This window comes from Botrytis fragariae (assembly GCF_013461495.1).
Source record: "Botrytis fragariae strain BVB16 chromosome Unknown tig00000045, whole genome shotgun sequence".
In the NCBI taxonomy this organism is placed as follows: domain Eukaryota; kingdom Fungi; phylum Ascomycota; class Leotiomycetes; order Helotiales; family Sclerotiniaceae; genus Botrytis; species Botrytis fragariae.
The window spans coordinates 1746829-1764115 of NW_023500991.1; the positions used below are offsets into that span (position 1 = coordinate 1746829).

Consider the following 17287-nt stretch of genomic DNA (forward strand, 5'->3'; position numbering starts at 1 on the left):
TGGGTAAATGGCTCGATGGTAATTCGTTTTGGATTCTCATCATATTCTTTCCTTCCTTACCAGATTTCCTTCCAATGCCATCTTCTTCTTGGTATTTGTCCCCCTGCATGCTGTATATTGTACAAATATACGAATGAATCATATCTACTGAGATGCTGCGTAGTAGTACTACATTGTATACAGTCCAAAAATATCACGGGGAATTTGATGAGATACCTTGGTAGTTATTGGTCACAATCACCATCTCCTCTCATGTGGTTTAACAACCCCACATCATCCTGTTCATCCTGTTCATCCTGTTCATCATGTTCATCATGTTCATTCAGTTCCCAGAAACACGGCTGAACCGGAAATTCAAAACTTATCGTCATACAAGTGTTACCATTCCGCAATCATCACCATCATTGCAAAGGAATCATACAATCCCTCTTCCCCGGTCTCACATTGAAATTCTAAATTATCATCACCGGATTTGTATTGTAGCAGATGACACTGCAGATTTCAGTATCTTTCGGAAGAAATCAATATGATAAAATTGTTATCGATTTGCTGACTTGATTCATGCGATTTCTAGGCTACAGTAACAATAGTTGTGGATATTGTCACAATGATTCAGGCAGTTAGTTACATATTCTCATTACCTACCTACAAATCTGTATTCTTGGCAATACCATATGTCTTTATCACGTGTGCTTCTTTTAATGAGGAAATTACTTCCTTTCATATAGTCAATATTGTTGAATAGCTAAGTTCATTGCTCAAAGGTTTCCTTCAAGCTTTCACAACGTGCAGAGGTCATTCATTCATCTGTTTTTATCTTTAGGTTATTCGTACTACGCCAGAACCCAAACACTCCAACCAGAATTTTATCAAGGACTTCTCGATCGAGGATGGAGACGTTCAGGTACCCTTCTCTATAAACCTGATCTTCGAAAATCATGTTGTCCACAGTATACCATCCGTCTAGATTCCCACCAATTTCGTGCGACAAAAGATCAACGGCAAGTCGTAAATCGTTTCAACAAGTATGTCCTCGGAGATACATATACAAAAGAAGCAGCAAGATTATATCCCAAATCACGCGAGCAAGCTAAGAAACGTAACACGGACTTTGATCTCGAGGAAAGAATTCATGAAGGGGAAAAGCAAAAGGTCAAGACACCACCAGAACCAGCACATGCTTTTACTGTTACGTTGGAAACAGATGAGTTTACAGAGGAAAAATACGCTCTTTTTAGAAATTATCAACGAATTGTTCATCATGAACCTCCTGACAGGATAAGTAAAGGAGGGTTCCAAAATTTTCTCTGCTCTTCCCCTTTACCACGAAGCACCACAACCATCGACGGCAAAACCAAACATCTAGGTTCTTACCACCAATGTTACCGTCTTGATGGAAATTTGATCGCCGTAGGAGTCCTAGATCTCCTCCCTAAATGCGTCAGCGCAGTCTACTTCATGTATCACGAATCGGTACATTCTCATGGCTTTGGAAAATTAGGCGCAGTGCGAGAAATTGCACTAGCAAAAGAAGAGGGATATCAATATTGGTATGCAGGGTTCTACATTCACAGTTGTGTGAAAATGAGATATAAAGGGGATTACAGTCCTCAATATATTCTAGATCCGGAAACGTACAATTGGATACTCTTTGATGAACATCTGAGGGGACAATTTGACGACAGGAAATATGTCAGCGAGACTCAAACAGCTTCTGAACTCTCAGAATCTCCAAGACAAAACTCGGATTCAAACAACACACCGGACGAAGATTCATCGGCTCTCTACAACGCAGATAGTAAACCCATCTTCGAAACATCTATGCCGGGTCTCCTTTCTAAATCAGACATTCTAACAAAATCCCCACTCGATCATGTTAAAATCCGCATCAGTCAAAGTGTGCGCGAGACGCATGAGCTGGTGAGCTGGGAGAGTGATAGTGTAGGGGATGTGGATAGTATAAAGGGGATTATTGCAGAGTTGGTTAGCGCGGTGGGGGTGAGGCTAGCGGGGGAAATGGTGGTTTATTTTCGATGAGGGGTTGTAGAGGGGCGAAGCGTTTGTGTATTGTAAGAAGGGGCGAGGAGAATGGATTAGATGGTAGATCAATGGGAAAGAAAGAATTACATGAGAATATAACGCATTGATAGTACTCACATTTCAAACATCCCCAATTTTGGGTACACAACCTTTGCGTTCGTTATGTTATGTTACGTTCTTAACTCATCTGTTTCATTTTCCATGTACCTCCTACAAATTATACAACGAACTAAAGTAACACAAAATAGCGAGAGAGAGAGAGAGAGGAACCAACAGTCCGAGTTATCATATCTGGAATTCAAAAAACACGGTTCATAAAAGAATATAGAATCGAGCTTGGTAAAAGAAACATCTGTTCATTCATCAAGGGGGAAAATCGAAGAATATATAATCATGTCATTTTTCGAACCATTTTCCTTTCTCGGGATGAGAAGAAGATGAGAAGAAGAGGGGAAGTTTGAGGGGGTGTTTTCTTTCACCATGCTGGATAGAGTAGAGAGGAATAAATGAAAGGGAGAGAAGGGAGACATGGGATCAAGAGAGAAGTTGGGTTTAGAATACATATATATATTTTTTTAACGTTCAGAAATTTTGATAAATCTTTTTTATTCTATTTTATTTTTCATTCTTTATTTTTCATTCAAAATGTGGTGCCTAAACCTAAATATTAGAATTTGTTCTAGGAGAGAGAAAAAGAGAGAAGGGGGGGGGGGATCTTATCCCATTCTTCCAAATACCAGCCAGAAAATCACTGCACATCACACTATTCGTTCGTTCGTTCGTTCGTTCGTTTGTCTGTTCACCCATTCCTTAATTCCATGGCGTAAAGGATCATGTGCGTTGCATACATGTGGCCCTGCCGCGTCATGACACAACGAGAGTATTATCGTAGATATTCGAGTAGAGCGGACTATATTCGCACGGGAGCTGGATTGTTCCCTCGCATCTGGTAGCCCCGTCCCATGCACAACGAAGCTCTTGATCAGGGCAATCCTCGAGTCGGTTCGCTTGGGCGATGCATCACCTGTGGAAAGGGCATCAATCCACAGAAGTCCTTTATTTGTTTGAAAGTATTTGTGGGTTTGAGAAAGAAGTGGCTTCTTCCCGTCGCCCCTTGTGTCAAAGGTCTGCTGCAGAGTCCACACTGAATGTTCTGTTTCTGTGTCACCCCAGGTGGTAGGTCCAGATTTATACAGCATATTACATGATACAGTATTCGACTATCAGATGAGAATGCAACTGCTTGCACCATGTCATTCTGACCTTGCGCTTCATATGGCAAAGAGAGCCAGTCACTACGATGTTGCCATCGATGATCAAGCCATTGCGCAGAACGATTTAGAAAGATGTGTTAGATTCTGTATATGGACCTATGTAGAATGGTGAGTTCTGACAAGACACCAGAGATCTCCCGCGTTAACATTCGAAACGAATGCTGCTATTTGGCCATCTGAGACATTGCTACTACTACATCCGTCGAGGACTCCAAAGATGGTGTCAAACGTTCCAAGGCAGTTGCAGTATCCCAAAGATGAATATCACCGTGCCAAGAACCTAGTTCTAGAATTCTGCTGTCAAGTGGAAATACAAGGTAGTCATGGTCGTCACAGATACGGAGGCGGTAGCCCTTTACGTAACTCGATGTGAGCCCCGGTCTTGGCATCAAAAAGTCTAATCCGCTCTGTTCGTGAAGACCTGAGAATCCAACCCTGGACCCGTGCTTTCAAAGTTCAATGGTGACTCCTGTAGATCCCACAAAGTCACCACTGATGATATCTCGAGAGTTGTGATACAGCACTTCTTGAACACTTCAAAATTTGCCTCACAGTCCACACAATAGAATCGCGAAGCTGGGTAGTCCCCTCACTAGCCTGACATGCTATCCTATTTCCAATGGTCTAGAAATCGACAGTCTTTCAACTCTTCAAAAGGGATTCTCAATCCTCCTAAAGGATTCATACTGCCAGATCCCCAAATCGAACCGCGCCATCTCGCAAACGAAGAACCAACAGTTTGATTATCGTGTGAAAAGGACATGAACGCAAGTGTAAAATGACATTCTAATGTTGCCTGAAGAGTCCAGCCAACAGAGTTCCAGAGCTCGATTATTGTTGAAGGTGATGCCAATGCAAAATACTTATCATTTTTGGAAAATGCCATTTCAGTCCATCGATTCTATATCTGGAGGTACAAAGAATCGAAGCATATGAGAAGGCCCATCAACAGCTTCATTCTCAATGAACTCAAGCGCTCGAGCATCCGATCGAGCCCGAATCTTTATCTGAAATCTACGGGGCAAACAATTACAGAACTTCATGATGAATTATCCGGATCCTGTACTTTCGATAGACTGGAATCTGGATGCGAATTGAGGCGCAAGGAGGTGCTTGAAAATGGCGAGCCTTCTGCCACATCTTTGCACAACTACCATGACGAATCGTGCGACATACGCGCCACATGAAAAATGCACCACTCCGTCCTGCGAAACACAGCATTCGTATTGCAATTGTACATTACGAGATGCGTTAAACGCGCAGCCTAATTAACAAAGCTTAGAGGGGCCTTGATCCCTTTCACTCGTCCTTGAAAGATGCTGGAATGGGATTGTGTGGTCGCTAGTCCGGGTTAGTGTTCAGCGCAACCTTGTGATTACAAAGGATCATTGGCAGAGTTCCAACATGTCTGCATAGCATATTGTATCTTCCTGTGCCATTAGGCTCTCAACCCCACCATTTTCACCACGAACAAACCTGCCCCAAAACCGATATATAGATAAATGAGGCTCTCAGTCTCGATCCACGCGCTTGCGTGCTACCCTATCTGCAGCTCCCAAGCATCGCAGTCTTCCCCACAAGAATAACATGCACATCTATATCCATCGAAACACACCTCTTCACATCTCACCACATTTCCAATACATTCACAAGTTCACAACCATGCAAAATCGTCTCATCTCCCGGAAATCTGACAAAACATCATATTCATTGCTCGACTTTCATTTAAGAAGGAAGGGGTATGTCCTTAGAAATAACAACAACAACAAATAACCCAAAATACAACACGCCGAACGCTCAATGCTCTCTTTGCTTTTTCAGCCAGCAGGACTAGAACCAAAATCGCAATGCAATAATACCTATGTAGCAGGTGCCCAAATCACTTATCCTTATCCCATATGTATGTTCAACAATAATATACTCTTTATTTATCCTTCGAGAACCACGGAAACTTCTTTTTCACGGGTTCTGCGGCTCCAGATGCCGACTCTACTTGGAGACTTCGTTGGTAAATATCCTAGTTGAGGGTTAGTTTCCATGTTATTATTGGCCGTTGTGAAGGTGGCTTAAAAGGAATAGAATACGAACCTCATCATCTGTAGGAATGAGACAATCCAGAATGAGTTCCCTCACCTTATCATTATAGATAAGTTTTGGATATGGTTCAGTTTGACTCTTCATAATGGGTAAGATGACCTCGGACAAAACCTCAAATTTCTTCCAGTTGATCCTCTCTCCATTTGCTCCAACAAAAGTTCGACTTCCTTCCTCAGCCGAGACAAGATCACGTCGAGTCAATGGGATAAAAGGAATACGAGGCAGTGGAGAGTTCTCCCAAGCCAAACGGTATGCGAAATGACTCTTTTGTGTACCCATCAACAGGACCAGACGAGCAAAGCGCTTTTGAACATCTGCAGGAACCAGGTTCCGAGTCTGAGTAAGGCGATGTATAGCGGTTCCATTGATTCCTGCAAGAACAGCTGCAAGACCATTATAATTATTCAGCTGGCGCAGCCTCAGGGCTATGTTCATGAACTTCTCTAATATCTGTGCTCTGTGTTTGGCTTTATCTCGCATCAGAATCATATTAGCAACCCATTTTGCAATATGGTTGAAATGATTTATCATGCGATTCACATTGGCAAGACTTTTACATTTTTCCTTCTGATTGAGTGAGAGGCTAACATGTCGAACCAAATCCCGAAGACGTATGGAAGAAAACATAACCCAGTCTATCCTGGTCATTTCATCAGCAAGGTCGGCATTTGATATTTCCATGAACATGTGATATCTGTCTTTAGATAATGGTAGGATGCCTTTGGGTGTCAATTTTGCAGCCTCTTTCTCGTAGTCTTCGACCGCAAGAAACGCAGGTGCACTGAAGTCCGGTTGAGACGTTCGAGCCGAGAATAGAGATTCCCCCCTAGACCCTTTTAGTTCCATGTCACTAGAGTCGTCTTCTGGTGCTAATGTAGTCACATCCGTTTCATACCCTCCTTTGGAATCGGCCCTTGTGGTCGTAGGAGAAACGGGGGCTGATTCATTAGCTTGTTCATTATCAACATCGGCATCTGTCCTAGCCCAGCCTGTATCGTCATCCTCCACTACACGAGATTGTAGTTGAGTCCGCATCTCCTGCGCGGCGGCAGCAAAGACCGGATCCGAAGCTAATTGGTTTATGAACCCATCTAGCTTTCGGCTTGTTGAGAGACTTGCAAAGTCACCCGGATATCCCGATACCCATTTAGCTACCACGCTAATTATCCGAAGCTGAGTTGTTGTTCGTGTTAAATAATGGATATTTTTGTCCTCTCCCAAACGAGTTAATCTGTTCAATATTGCATCGAAGAGTTCACCAGGAGCTGCAAATTTCCTGTAAAGACAGAGAAAGATTTCCGAGAAGTTGACGTCGGCTTTTGTCATGTGTTGCCCAAGGAGTCGATCGACAAGATCATCAAAAGTGACGCCGGCCACTTTAGCAGGTTTGTCGAAGAAAGTATCGTCACTACGCTGGAGAAGTGGTATGTCATCGGAGTATCGGTATGAAGAGTCTGAATCCAATTCCTCAACGTCGGATGAGATGTTAGTGTCAATGATTCCAGTTGTGCTAGGTGAGAGGGCTGAATGTACCTTTGGTCCTAGGGGTAACCTGGGGCTAGCGCCGGAATTGTCCAGGTGATTTTCACTTCGGAAAGCTGGATGAGCAGAAAGAGGGGGAGCGTCATGTGGGTCAGGAAGCATGATTTGGTGTGACAAATTTGTTCGGCCGTTAGATCGACCAGCCAATGGCGGGGAAGGAAGAGCTCGGCCGATAGAAAATTCTGAACTAGCACGACTATGCTTAGATTGCTGACTCAAAGGTCGAGGAACGGTGGGTTCGGATAACTTCTCAATATTGGCAGAGGAGGTTGCTCGACGGCGAGTACCTTGAGGTTGTATTGAAGGAATATCTTCTGAATATTTGATGAGTAAGGATTCTCACGAGGAGGAACAGTGAACATCAACGTTTGACCCGGTACACTAACACCGGATAGCAGAGGACTTTTAATGTAAACAGTTTGACTAGGATTGTTCAAACGATGCGAGATGACTCAAACAGCAAAGTATAATTAAGGGTGCCACACCACATATAGATTGCTGTAAAATTACCATTGACTTACTATTGTGATTATTGCTTCGATTTGCCATAACGGCTCGAAGCATAGAAGAAAGACAAAGTCTTGCACTTTCAGGAACATTTGCTGCAGTTTTGACAGATTCTACACATGACATACATGCTGTTTCGAGGCTATCGACATTAAGTTGACGAGTGTGTTCAGGGTTGTCGCATTTACATGAGACGAGGATGGTAGGAAGACCCGAATTCACCAATGCATCTTGAAACAATCAGTTTTTCTCCCAAGCCGGCTTCACTGCGGGGACTGAACTCACTTAAAGTCTGGGGTAATTCTGCAATACTCTCCCGATTCATGACATCGTATAGTAATAGTGCACCATCCATTCGTGGGACGATATGTCCGTTTATTTGTTTTGGCCATTGTATGCGACGATCAGGTATTATATCAAACGATTCGAGATCCAGCTCAAACAGACTGACTATGTATCCCACCTCATCAACTGTCATGCGAAGACTCGATGTGACGGAAGTTGGCAATGATCGTAAACCCAATGCTCGCTGTATCAAAGTGCTCTTTCCCACACCATTACTCCCAATCACTGCAATATTTATGTCTGACATTCCGCTCCTAGATTGAGGCTGAATAGAAGAAGAAGAAACCAGTTAGTCAATTGGTTCAAAGAGTTTCGCAGGAGGGAGTCAGTGTAGATTGAGTATCACATACTGGTATTGGACTGGCTGAATTTTCTACGGAAGGTCTTTTGTTGGATCGCGGCGGTGGATTTTTGAGTACGTCGTCATCGTGCGATCGATCAGAGTATGTTACAGACCTCAATTCTCTTGCTAAAGAGACCGAATGTGGTGATTGATAATTTCTGAAGAAAGGATCGTCTTTGATGGATGCGACAGAATCTCGATAACTTCGCGCATGAAGGTCCAATGCTTCTTCTGTATCGTCCTCTATCGTAGTCGAAAATCTCGGCGGATCTATACTACCATTATTACCACCGCTACTAAGAGGGACAAATGGTGCCGAGGACGTTCGCGGGCCCAATCCAGGACGTGAACGCAGACCAAAAGTTTCAGAAGCGCCGACAGATGGAGGGGAAACAGATAAAGTTCGAGAGCTACGCGGAAATCGTCGTGAATCCGTTCGCAAAGGAGTTGAGGATTTGGATCTTTTTGAAGTAGTGCGCGCTGGGAAACCACCTGCACCAATTTGATCCATGGTGGGTATTAGAAATATATCTTAGTGTGCTGCTGGGTGTGGTGCAGTAAGTACCCGTCGTTCCCCGTGTATCTGTATCGAATCGAATCGTATCGTATCTTTCCGGACCCAAGAAACTGTGCAGTAATTTAATAATAATCAAACCCTTAATCCCTTTCCTTGGGTAACTCCGTAGCACAAGATTGAGAGGGTTTGAGACCTTTTCCCTGTCAAGGTTTGTCGGTAAGTGGCAGCAATGTTGATTTTGCGGTTTGTTACATGCTGTGGGGATCAAGGGAGGATCAAGGATTTTCTAATTTGATTTTATGGTATTAAATGCCAGAACATGATTATTTTGGTGTTTGGATGATTGGATGATTGGATGTCTGGATGATTGGATGTTCGGACGTTTGGATATTCGTCTGTTTGACTATTTCGAAATTTGTTTTATAAGTAAAGTCTTTCCAAGAGCAATGAATATGTGTCGAGTTTGATGGGCGAATATCAAACTCGAACCGCTTTTGCTCAAGTCTCAGGTAATATCCCACAGTACCCAAAGTACCTGGGTCTAGAATCTGTCTCTCTCTCGCGCGCGCGCTCTCTTGCTCGTACTATCCTGTACGGAGTAATGATGGTGTAATGAGAAGTAATTAGTAGGTGTGCTAAGATGCGGTAAAATCTGGGGTGTGAGGATGTTTTCCATAGATACCCAGGTAACATGTATGAATGAATCCTCTGGAACTTTAGAAAATTGGGGTAAATTGAAGAACAACAAGATACATGGGATGAACTCCAGGGCTCTATTGGAAATGGTTGGATCAATCGATTTTCATTTGGATAATATCAATCTCATTTCTTGATTGATGGCGAATCAACCGTCGTGTTAAGATTGAAATGCTTGTATGCGTGGCGGGTTTATTTGTATGAATGATCCAGCTATTGAGACCAAGAATGAACAGGTAGGCTGTTTGACTTCCACCCGACGATGGTGATATCTTTTGATAGAGGAGGTATTGTTTATGTTATTTATCCGTCCATCTATTCGTCTCTTACGTTTCCTCTTCTTTCCTTTTCTTTCCTTTCTTTCCTTCTCCTGCTTCTTTTCTTTCCCTCTCTTCCTTCATCCCTTTCTTTCCCTCTCTTCCTTCATCCCTTTCTTTCCCCCGCCCCCTCTTCCCTCCGGGTATCCTTCAGCATTTGAATTCCGTCAATCATAAGTAACCCTTCTGACCAGATTGGCCACACGGATACACGTGAGGCTCTGGCATGATCTAATGGAGCCAACATACAAACATATTTATGTTCAAGCAAGAAAATCACAACTCAATCACCATTTTACTTGCTGAGAGCTAGAAGCAGTGAGCAGTAATTTGAATTGAGACTCTCCAGTTTAAAGTGTTGATAAGAATCTGAATATCTACCTCGACAGTTAATCACAGACTATCGTCAATGAGAGACAACAACATCATTACCACTATTGATATGTTATTCTTTCGCCCATCTACAATCATCTTTTTTTTACAGTTTTGCTATATATATATATATATATATACACACATACATACATACACACACACATATATACACACATACATACACACATATATACACACACATATATACACACACATACAGACAGACATACATCCACATACAGACAGACATACTCTCCGCGCATAGCTGACGATACGTTGTGGTTCTCAATATTTTCCCTTCCTTACCTCTTACCTTCTTTCCCCCTTCATTTCACCATTATAGTATGTCACATCACAAGGCTGAAAGGGTACCCCTAATCGTCACTTTTTACATAAAGTACTAATGCACACTACAAATCCATGTCACATTATCACGACAACATGCAGTAGTCGCTCGATCCATCTCGGGAGGAATGTTGGGGCGTGAACACGGGCGGAAGTCACTTTTTTTTTCCCATTGCTGTATACCTACCTAGGTAGCTCAACGCTCGAGATGATAACACAGTATCATACGATTGGATATATCCGTGGACACTGACACATTTATGCAGCAGCATCATCCGTTTTCAATGCATCTCAGCTCAGCTGCTCTTCCAAATCTCAACTTACTTGACAACAATAACAATCCTTCTCTGGAAATCTCCATCCTGACATGTCAATCTTGTCACTTTGTGAACCTTAACCTTAACACGCACAGAACAAATAATTCATATCAGCTACCTAGGTACCATGTAGTGTGCCCGTGTGTGTGTGTGTCAATAGCTTTGCCGCCACAACTAGCCACAGAACCACATGATCCCATTTGACTTCAGTATAACCTCATTGCACGGATACAATTTCTCTCGATCCAGAATGGTTGGTGTGTATCCCTCCGAAAAGAGATGAAGTTGGAGTGCTCAAAGGTGGGCGTGTGTGAATTACTGTGCTTACGGCGGAAAACGGAGCAAAAGTTTGCAACATCTCACGTACTATCAAGTGACTCCTGTTGATACTAATAAGAGTAAGAGGAAGCAATTGACCTGTGACCGCTTTTCATATGCGAGTGGACGCTGGCACACTGAAGACTGAACTACTTACTGGGCAGTGGGCTGGGTAAGATTTGGTCTGATCGAAAACTGCAGATCTCGAACAAGGTTTCCCCGCATGATAACTGTATTTCTACCACCGCAATATTATACTACTGTACCTATCGATTGGTCTATCGTTCCGTTGCCAACGGCCGTTCAAATCTAGTTCAAATATACCCTTTTCTCCTATCTATATCAATGGCGAGGACTAGATGTATGAGATCGTCAATGGTGTACAACTTTTACGTATGATCTTGTCGAAGAGATGAGAATATTGCATTACGAAAGTTAAGGCTATTTTTTGGAAGTTTTTTTTTTCATCTTAGACCTAAGTGGGCTCAACCTACTTGTTATCTGTTAAATTATCGCGCTACGAGACCATAGCGCCATTAAGCATTAACTCTATGGTATCTAAGTGTACCCGTTAGACAAAAGCCTTAACCAATCCAAAATTTTCATCGAATGCTGCCACAACCTTCCATTACCCTTCTTACTTGAAAGTCGATAGATCGTCCTAGCTCTATGCCTGTTTCTGAACGAGTGTAAGGAAAAGCTAGCATGTGAATAACAATAGATGGTTCTTCAATTATCATCACAAGTCCGTGGACGGTCCCTTGCTTTATTGATTTCAACTTAAAACAGACATCGATATTTCGCATGATTTCAGAGAAATGACTTGAAATTCTTGGTGGATGGTGTCAATATCATGTACGTGTAAGTGGGTAGTGTTATCTAAGTATAGATATATAGATCTCCTCATTCTCATTCTCATTCTTCTGATGTGCTTTGCTTTGCTTTATTTCCTACTTGCTCTTCGTTCTACCATACATTCTGTAGCGTTACACTTGTGTTAGATCCATCGTCTAGAAATACCCTGCCAGGCAAAGTTCCTGACTCTCCTGGCATCATTTTGACGCCTCAGATTTCACAACCTCCCATCCAAACCATCCTCAATTGAGCCACCAGGTTTCAAGCTCAAAGTCTCGAGCCTCCACAACTTCATCTTGTTTACACAAGCCTTCATCTCCGGCTCACAAACAATCTAATCTTACATCTCCCCCGACCCCCATCTTCGCAAAACCTTCTCCCCACACACCTCATCCTCAATCTGGATTCGCGCTACCCCACTCGCGTCACTTTCAGGGTCTCACCACGCTACAGAGTTTACGCTACTACCTGCTTGACTCTTTGGCAACAGTTTTTGTACACCGTAATTTCCAGCTTGAATACTTCTTCCGGCTACGCGCTGTGTTCCGATCTGCTCGAAGCCTTCCGTTGTGGTCTTGTGAGAGGTATCACTGACACAGACACTTGCGACCGTTCGAATCGAGAAGTGTCTCAGTTTGAAGAAGCACAAGAAGTGATATTGTCTATATAGAGAACAAAGTCAGGATTCAAAATGGATACGTCAATCGCCGAAGAACCTATTTCTACTTATGAAGAAGTGTGTTGGGTAAGTCATATCCATCTTTTGAGTACAACCTCAAACGACACATTACACCAAATCTAATAACATCTCAGAAATCCAAACCCTACAGAACAATGACTTACCCCCACGCACCCAATCCCACCACTGTCCCCTCCCCGCTCCCCGGACCCGCTCCAAAAAAGGCGCACCCCTCGACCCCGATGACCTCTCCCGCCGCCTCAGAGCCCATCTCGCCCAACAAAAAGCCCTCGCCGACCACCGTCGCTCAGCCCGCTCCTCCACATCCACATCCACAGACTCCTACCACCACACCCCTCAAGTCGCCGTCCTCTCCTTCGAACACACCGTCACTGCCGAAAAACTCCGCAACGTGCATAAACTCTCCCAGCCCGCGCTCAAAAGTCTAGGCTACATGACCATTGACGAAGGGGGCGACGGACTCGGAGGCTGCGGCTCCGGATACGTGTATCAGAAACCCGGCACGCTTTTACAGAAAACGCAAATTTACGATCATGCCATGGTCGACAAGACGAAATTGAGAAATCGAAATCAGTATCAATGGACGGCGGCGCTGGAGCGCGCGGCGGAATTGGATGCCGAGAGAGATGTGTATCGATGTCCGCGGAGAACGTTCAATTCGGATGTCCCTGTTGTGCATAAAAGTCGCGCCGTCATGCGACCCATGAGCATGGGGGATTATTTGTCGTGGGAAGAAAAGGAGGAGAAGGAAGTGAAGGAGGTGAAGAGGGAGAAGAATGATAGACATGATTGGACGCAGCGGGATGAGAGTGAGGAGACGAGAAGATCGATGAAGGAGATGGTGGGGCCATTACTGTCGTTGAAACTTAGAAAGGGGAAAGGACTCGAGTCGGGGGAGGGGTTAAAGACAAAGTCGCTTGCGAGATCACCGAGCAGAGTGAGCTTTTTTGGGAGATTCAAACGTAGTTCTCCTGGTAATGGTAGTTAATGAATTAATTTTATTTGTATTCAAGGGTATCTTAATCATCTTTCCAGAGCGTGCTGACTTCTAACTCTTAACTTTGTCTCATCTTCCTAAGCTTGTTGTGCATGATATCCTATTTGGACAGAATGACAACTTCATCTTATCTTCTGTCTGCCCAAGATAGATCTAGGAAGTCTTTGATAACATTGTCGACCGTACTCTATTACCGATATTAGACTCATAAAATATGAAGTCAATCAACAGAGAGCTCACCGTTTTCGCCTAGACGAATGTTTTTGGCGTGTTCACCATATCATTATTTCCTTTCCAATATGAGGTCTCTGTAACGCGTAAACTGATACTGGCCTCTCATAATCTCTTCATCTTCTCTTCTCAGATTCCAGTAATGCGCGCACAACTCTGGTGCTTTCGGCCAAGGTCTCCTTCCGTAAAATCTCTGCTGCCGCCTCTTCGTCTTGCTCATCTCTATCTCCTAGAAGCCGCAAAACAAGTTCACAGTACTCCCGAATGCCCTCGCCATCTTTTCCATAATAACCTCTTGCGTTCTGTAAAGCTTTCTTCCCATTTTCCCACCCTTGATCTTGGTTCCATTTATGTGAATTGAATCCTGTCGGACGAAGAGTGGCAGCATCAACTGTTTCGAGATGTGAACGTAGATTTGGGTATTTTTTAAATAGTGCTTCAAGCTCCTTCGAGTTGTCCAGAGGCTCGAATGGTCCTTTGGCGTTGGCTGCAGCTAGAGTTCCTGCTCGCGCTGCGGGATTTGCTTTGGATATAGGTGATGGGGCTTCGGTAGGAGGAGGCGCAGAGGCAAGTTTCTCTTTCTCTACTTCGTGGTCGTTGGTGTCGGCTTTGTGTATATTGGAGCATTTTACAGAGCAGCTTTCTGAGAATCAGCGCAAACTTCTTATCCGCTCGTAGAAGCAGGCACTTACTATCGCACATCACAATATCTGCAATTGTATTTGTAATTGTTCTCCTTACATAGGGTGCAGAGTTTTGCATCGACAGAAGGCTTCTCCATAGCGACACGATTTCTGAGATCGATAATTTCGACCGGCGCCTCTGCTACACTAACGCTGAATTGATTCTTGAGATCGATGGGTTCGGATGAGTGACCACCTTCGAAAGAGATTTTCGTAGTATCCATAATGTTGTAGAACGATGGAGGCCTGCGTATACTTGAAGCTCTTTGGACGGACGAAGGAACGGACGAGAGGAAAGAAATATTGACTGTGAACCGTTCTCGTCAATTCATCTAAAGTGTGTCAATACTCACATGCGGATGAGATTATACTTTTCCAGACAGAAAGTGAAAAAGGAAGCTAGCAATTTCGATAGTATGTGAAAACTGAAGAAGTAAGTTCGGATGAGAATAATTTGAGAAATGCATCACTATTGCAAGCTCGTAGCCTTGCACGGCCGACAAAAAAAGTTTTGATTCTTATCGGAGATGGAAATTGTTGATAACGATAAGAACGGCCAATGAAAATCGAGGTAATACTATTCTGCGTCATATAAACGCTTACAAAGAACCTTAGAATAATATGAGAAACAACATTTCAATCTTCACTGTATATTACCAATACACCTAACATCGTCACCATATCATAAAACTCTTTCGAATATACAGCTTGGATACAACAATACAATAAATTGATCATATTCATCTTGTTACTGAGATCTCAGGTGGAACACACGATGGCATCAAAAAGAATCATTCAGGATGCAAAGACATTGCTATCCAAATCTCGACCGGGGAAGTCATCATTTGCCATCTGTCCTAGAAGCTCGCAGCGATATGTACACCAAAGTGCAAGATTACCAGCTATGACAGCTTCGAGTTCAAGGACGAGACCAACTCTGCAACCACTTCATCAACCGTCAACCATGTTAAAGCCTGCTGCGATTGGCGGCATTCGCAGCATCTTTATCCAAACAGAAGACACTCCAAATCCGGATGCACTGAAGTTCCTTCCTAATCACCCAATCATACCACAAGACGTCAATTCGCCTTTCATAGAATACCTCAACCCCAGATCCACGCTTGCGCCACCATATCCATCCCCGCTCGCCGCATCGTTGATGAATATCGACGGGGTTAAGTCCGTTTTCTACGGCGCGAATTTCATTACAGTCACCAAAGTGGAGGATGCGAATTGGGCGCATATTAAACCAGAAGTTTTCAGTCTAATTACGGAAGCTGTAACTTCCGGTGCACAAATTGTTAATCTCACAGAGAGGACGGGAGCAAGTGGCGAACCAGAAGAAGAAGACAGTCTAGCATACAATGAGGATGATCCGGAGGTTGTCGGAATGATCAAGGAATTGCTTGAAACTCGCATCCGGCCCGCAATCCAGGAAGATGGTGGAGACATTGACTATCGCGGGTTCGAGGACGGCATGGTCAAGTTGAAGCTCCGAGGTGCATGCCGAACTTGCGACTCAAGTACAGTTACGTTGAAGAATGGAATTGAGGGAATGCTTATGCATTATGTAAGTACCAAAATCTTCATTCTTGAATCCAATGCTCAGATGATCGTTTATGCGACAATGGGCTAACAATAAGTGCAGATTGAAGAAGTGAAAGGAGTTGTACAAGTATTGGATGAGGAAGAAGAGGTAGCTCTCGCAGAATTTGCAAAGTTTGAGGAGAAGTTGAAGCAACAAAAAGGTCCTGATGCAGTTGCATCAAGTAGCTTAGATTCTATTCCAGGTTGAGCTCGGTACTTGGTTAAGGAGGCATGACTTTGGGATCTACCTGCATGGCAGCAGCGCGGATGTACAAAGAATCTGTTAAGGTTTCTCACTGGAGAGGATTTTGTTTCACAGCGTCGGCAATACCCACATGAAATTTTGTGCATATTTTACCATTCACGCGATGGACGAAATAGATTGCACATCAAAATCGAATATACGTGCCTAATAAGCCTCACCTCACAGCACCCCTCCATGTTTCATTTCATCTTTGAAGATCAAACGTTTTTCAATGACCATCTACAATTGTTCAAATTTGACAAGCGAATTGACTTGGACGTTTGAATGCAAATTCGGCAGTCCAAAACTTTTCAGGTTTGATACTCCTATGATATCAATTCGCCCTCATTGAATAGAAATTTGGACATCCCGCACCCCCCCTGATACTGCTTCATGCAAATCTAATTACGAAGTACATATGTCCCCTCACCCTGCATTAACTGTGATGATTTAATTGGATCAAAATTGCGGGTCTCTCTTCCATCCACAGCAGGGTGTGGGCAAAAATTTCCGTGACGAATCAAGTACGCGTTGTTGAAATGGGCGTTTTGGCTTTCCAGTGTCACCACTCAGAGCTGCAGGATTTCTTGGCTGGCAAAGAAACTTGATAGATATCGTATGCTTTTCTACTCGAATGACGAGGCTGGAGAGGAGAGGATATGCGCAGTTCACAAGATAGAATGGTATCGATGGAGGGACAATGAGGGGTTGCCTTCTTGGTGATTGGCGATGTATATGCGGAAGCGCCTGTAGGTAGAGTTGCTTTCGGCTTTGTCGGTGTTGCACCAGTATGGAATGGTAAGTTTCAATTTCCCCGCGATTGTAAAGGGCTCTCACGGAAGACTGGGAGGGGAACTTTTGCCGATTTGAGTTGTCAGGGGAATGGGAGTTATTGATGCCGCTTTTGGTTGACGGGGGGGTTTGAGGGGGGTGAGGGGAAAGGAATGTTAGAATAGA

At 43.6% G+C, this 17287-nt stretch overlaps 5 protein-coding genes across 5 annotated transcripts; 3 read left to right on the forward strand and 2 right to left on the reverse strand.

Moving 5' to 3' along the window:
* Positions 1 to 561: 561 nt before the first annotated feature.
* Bfra_003724 (putative arginine-trna-protein transferase 1 protein) lies at positions 562 to 2037 on the forward strand (the record flags this gene model as incomplete). The annotated part of the gene is made up of 2 exons (XM_037334130.1): positions 562 to 619; positions 824 to 2037. The coding sequence occupies 2 exons, from the start codon at positions 562 to 564 to the stop codon at positions 2035 to 2037; spliced, it is 1272 nt and encodes a 423-aa protein (XP_037194217.1).
* Positions 2038 to 5238: 3201 nt separating this feature from the next.
* On the reverse strand, positions 5239 to 8659 carry Bfra_003725 (putative ras guanyl-nucleotide exchange factor protein; the record flags this gene model as incomplete). Its single annotated transcript, XM_037334131.1, has 5 exons — positions 5239 to 5331; positions 5403 to 7267; positions 7475 to 7690; positions 7746 to 8070; positions 8156 to 8659. 5 exons carry the CDS (start codon positions 8657 to 8659, stop codon positions 5239 to 5241), a joined length of 3003 nt encoding a protein of 1000 aa, XP_037194218.1.
* A 3920-nt stretch (positions 8660 to 12579) lies between these two features.
* On the forward strand, positions 12580 to 13576 carry Bfra_003726 (uncharacterized protein; the record flags this gene model as incomplete). The annotated part of the gene is made up of 2 exons (XM_037334132.1): positions 12580 to 12633; positions 12719 to 13576. The coding sequence occupies 2 exons, from the start codon at positions 12580 to 12582 to the stop codon at positions 13574 to 13576; spliced, it is 912 nt and encodes a 303-aa protein (XP_037194219.1).
* Positions 13577 to 13932: 356 nt separating this feature from the next.
* Positions 13933 to 14723, reverse strand: Bfra_003727 (putative zinc finger (hit type) family protein; the record flags this gene model as incomplete). Its single annotated transcript, XM_037334133.1, has 2 exons — positions 13933 to 14455; positions 14509 to 14723. 2 exons carry the CDS (start codon positions 14721 to 14723, stop codon positions 13933 to 13935), a joined length of 738 nt encoding a protein of 245 aa, XP_037194220.1.
* A 551-nt stretch (positions 14724 to 15274) lies between these two features.
* Bfra_003728 (putative hira-interacting protein 5 protein) lies at positions 15275 to 16294 on the forward strand (the record flags this gene model as incomplete). The annotated part of the gene is made up of 2 exons (XM_037334134.1): positions 15275 to 16069; positions 16148 to 16294. 2 exons carry the CDS (start codon positions 15275 to 15277, stop codon positions 16292 to 16294), a joined length of 942 nt encoding a protein of 313 aa, XP_037194221.1.
* Positions 16295 to 17287: the final 993 nt, after the last annotated feature.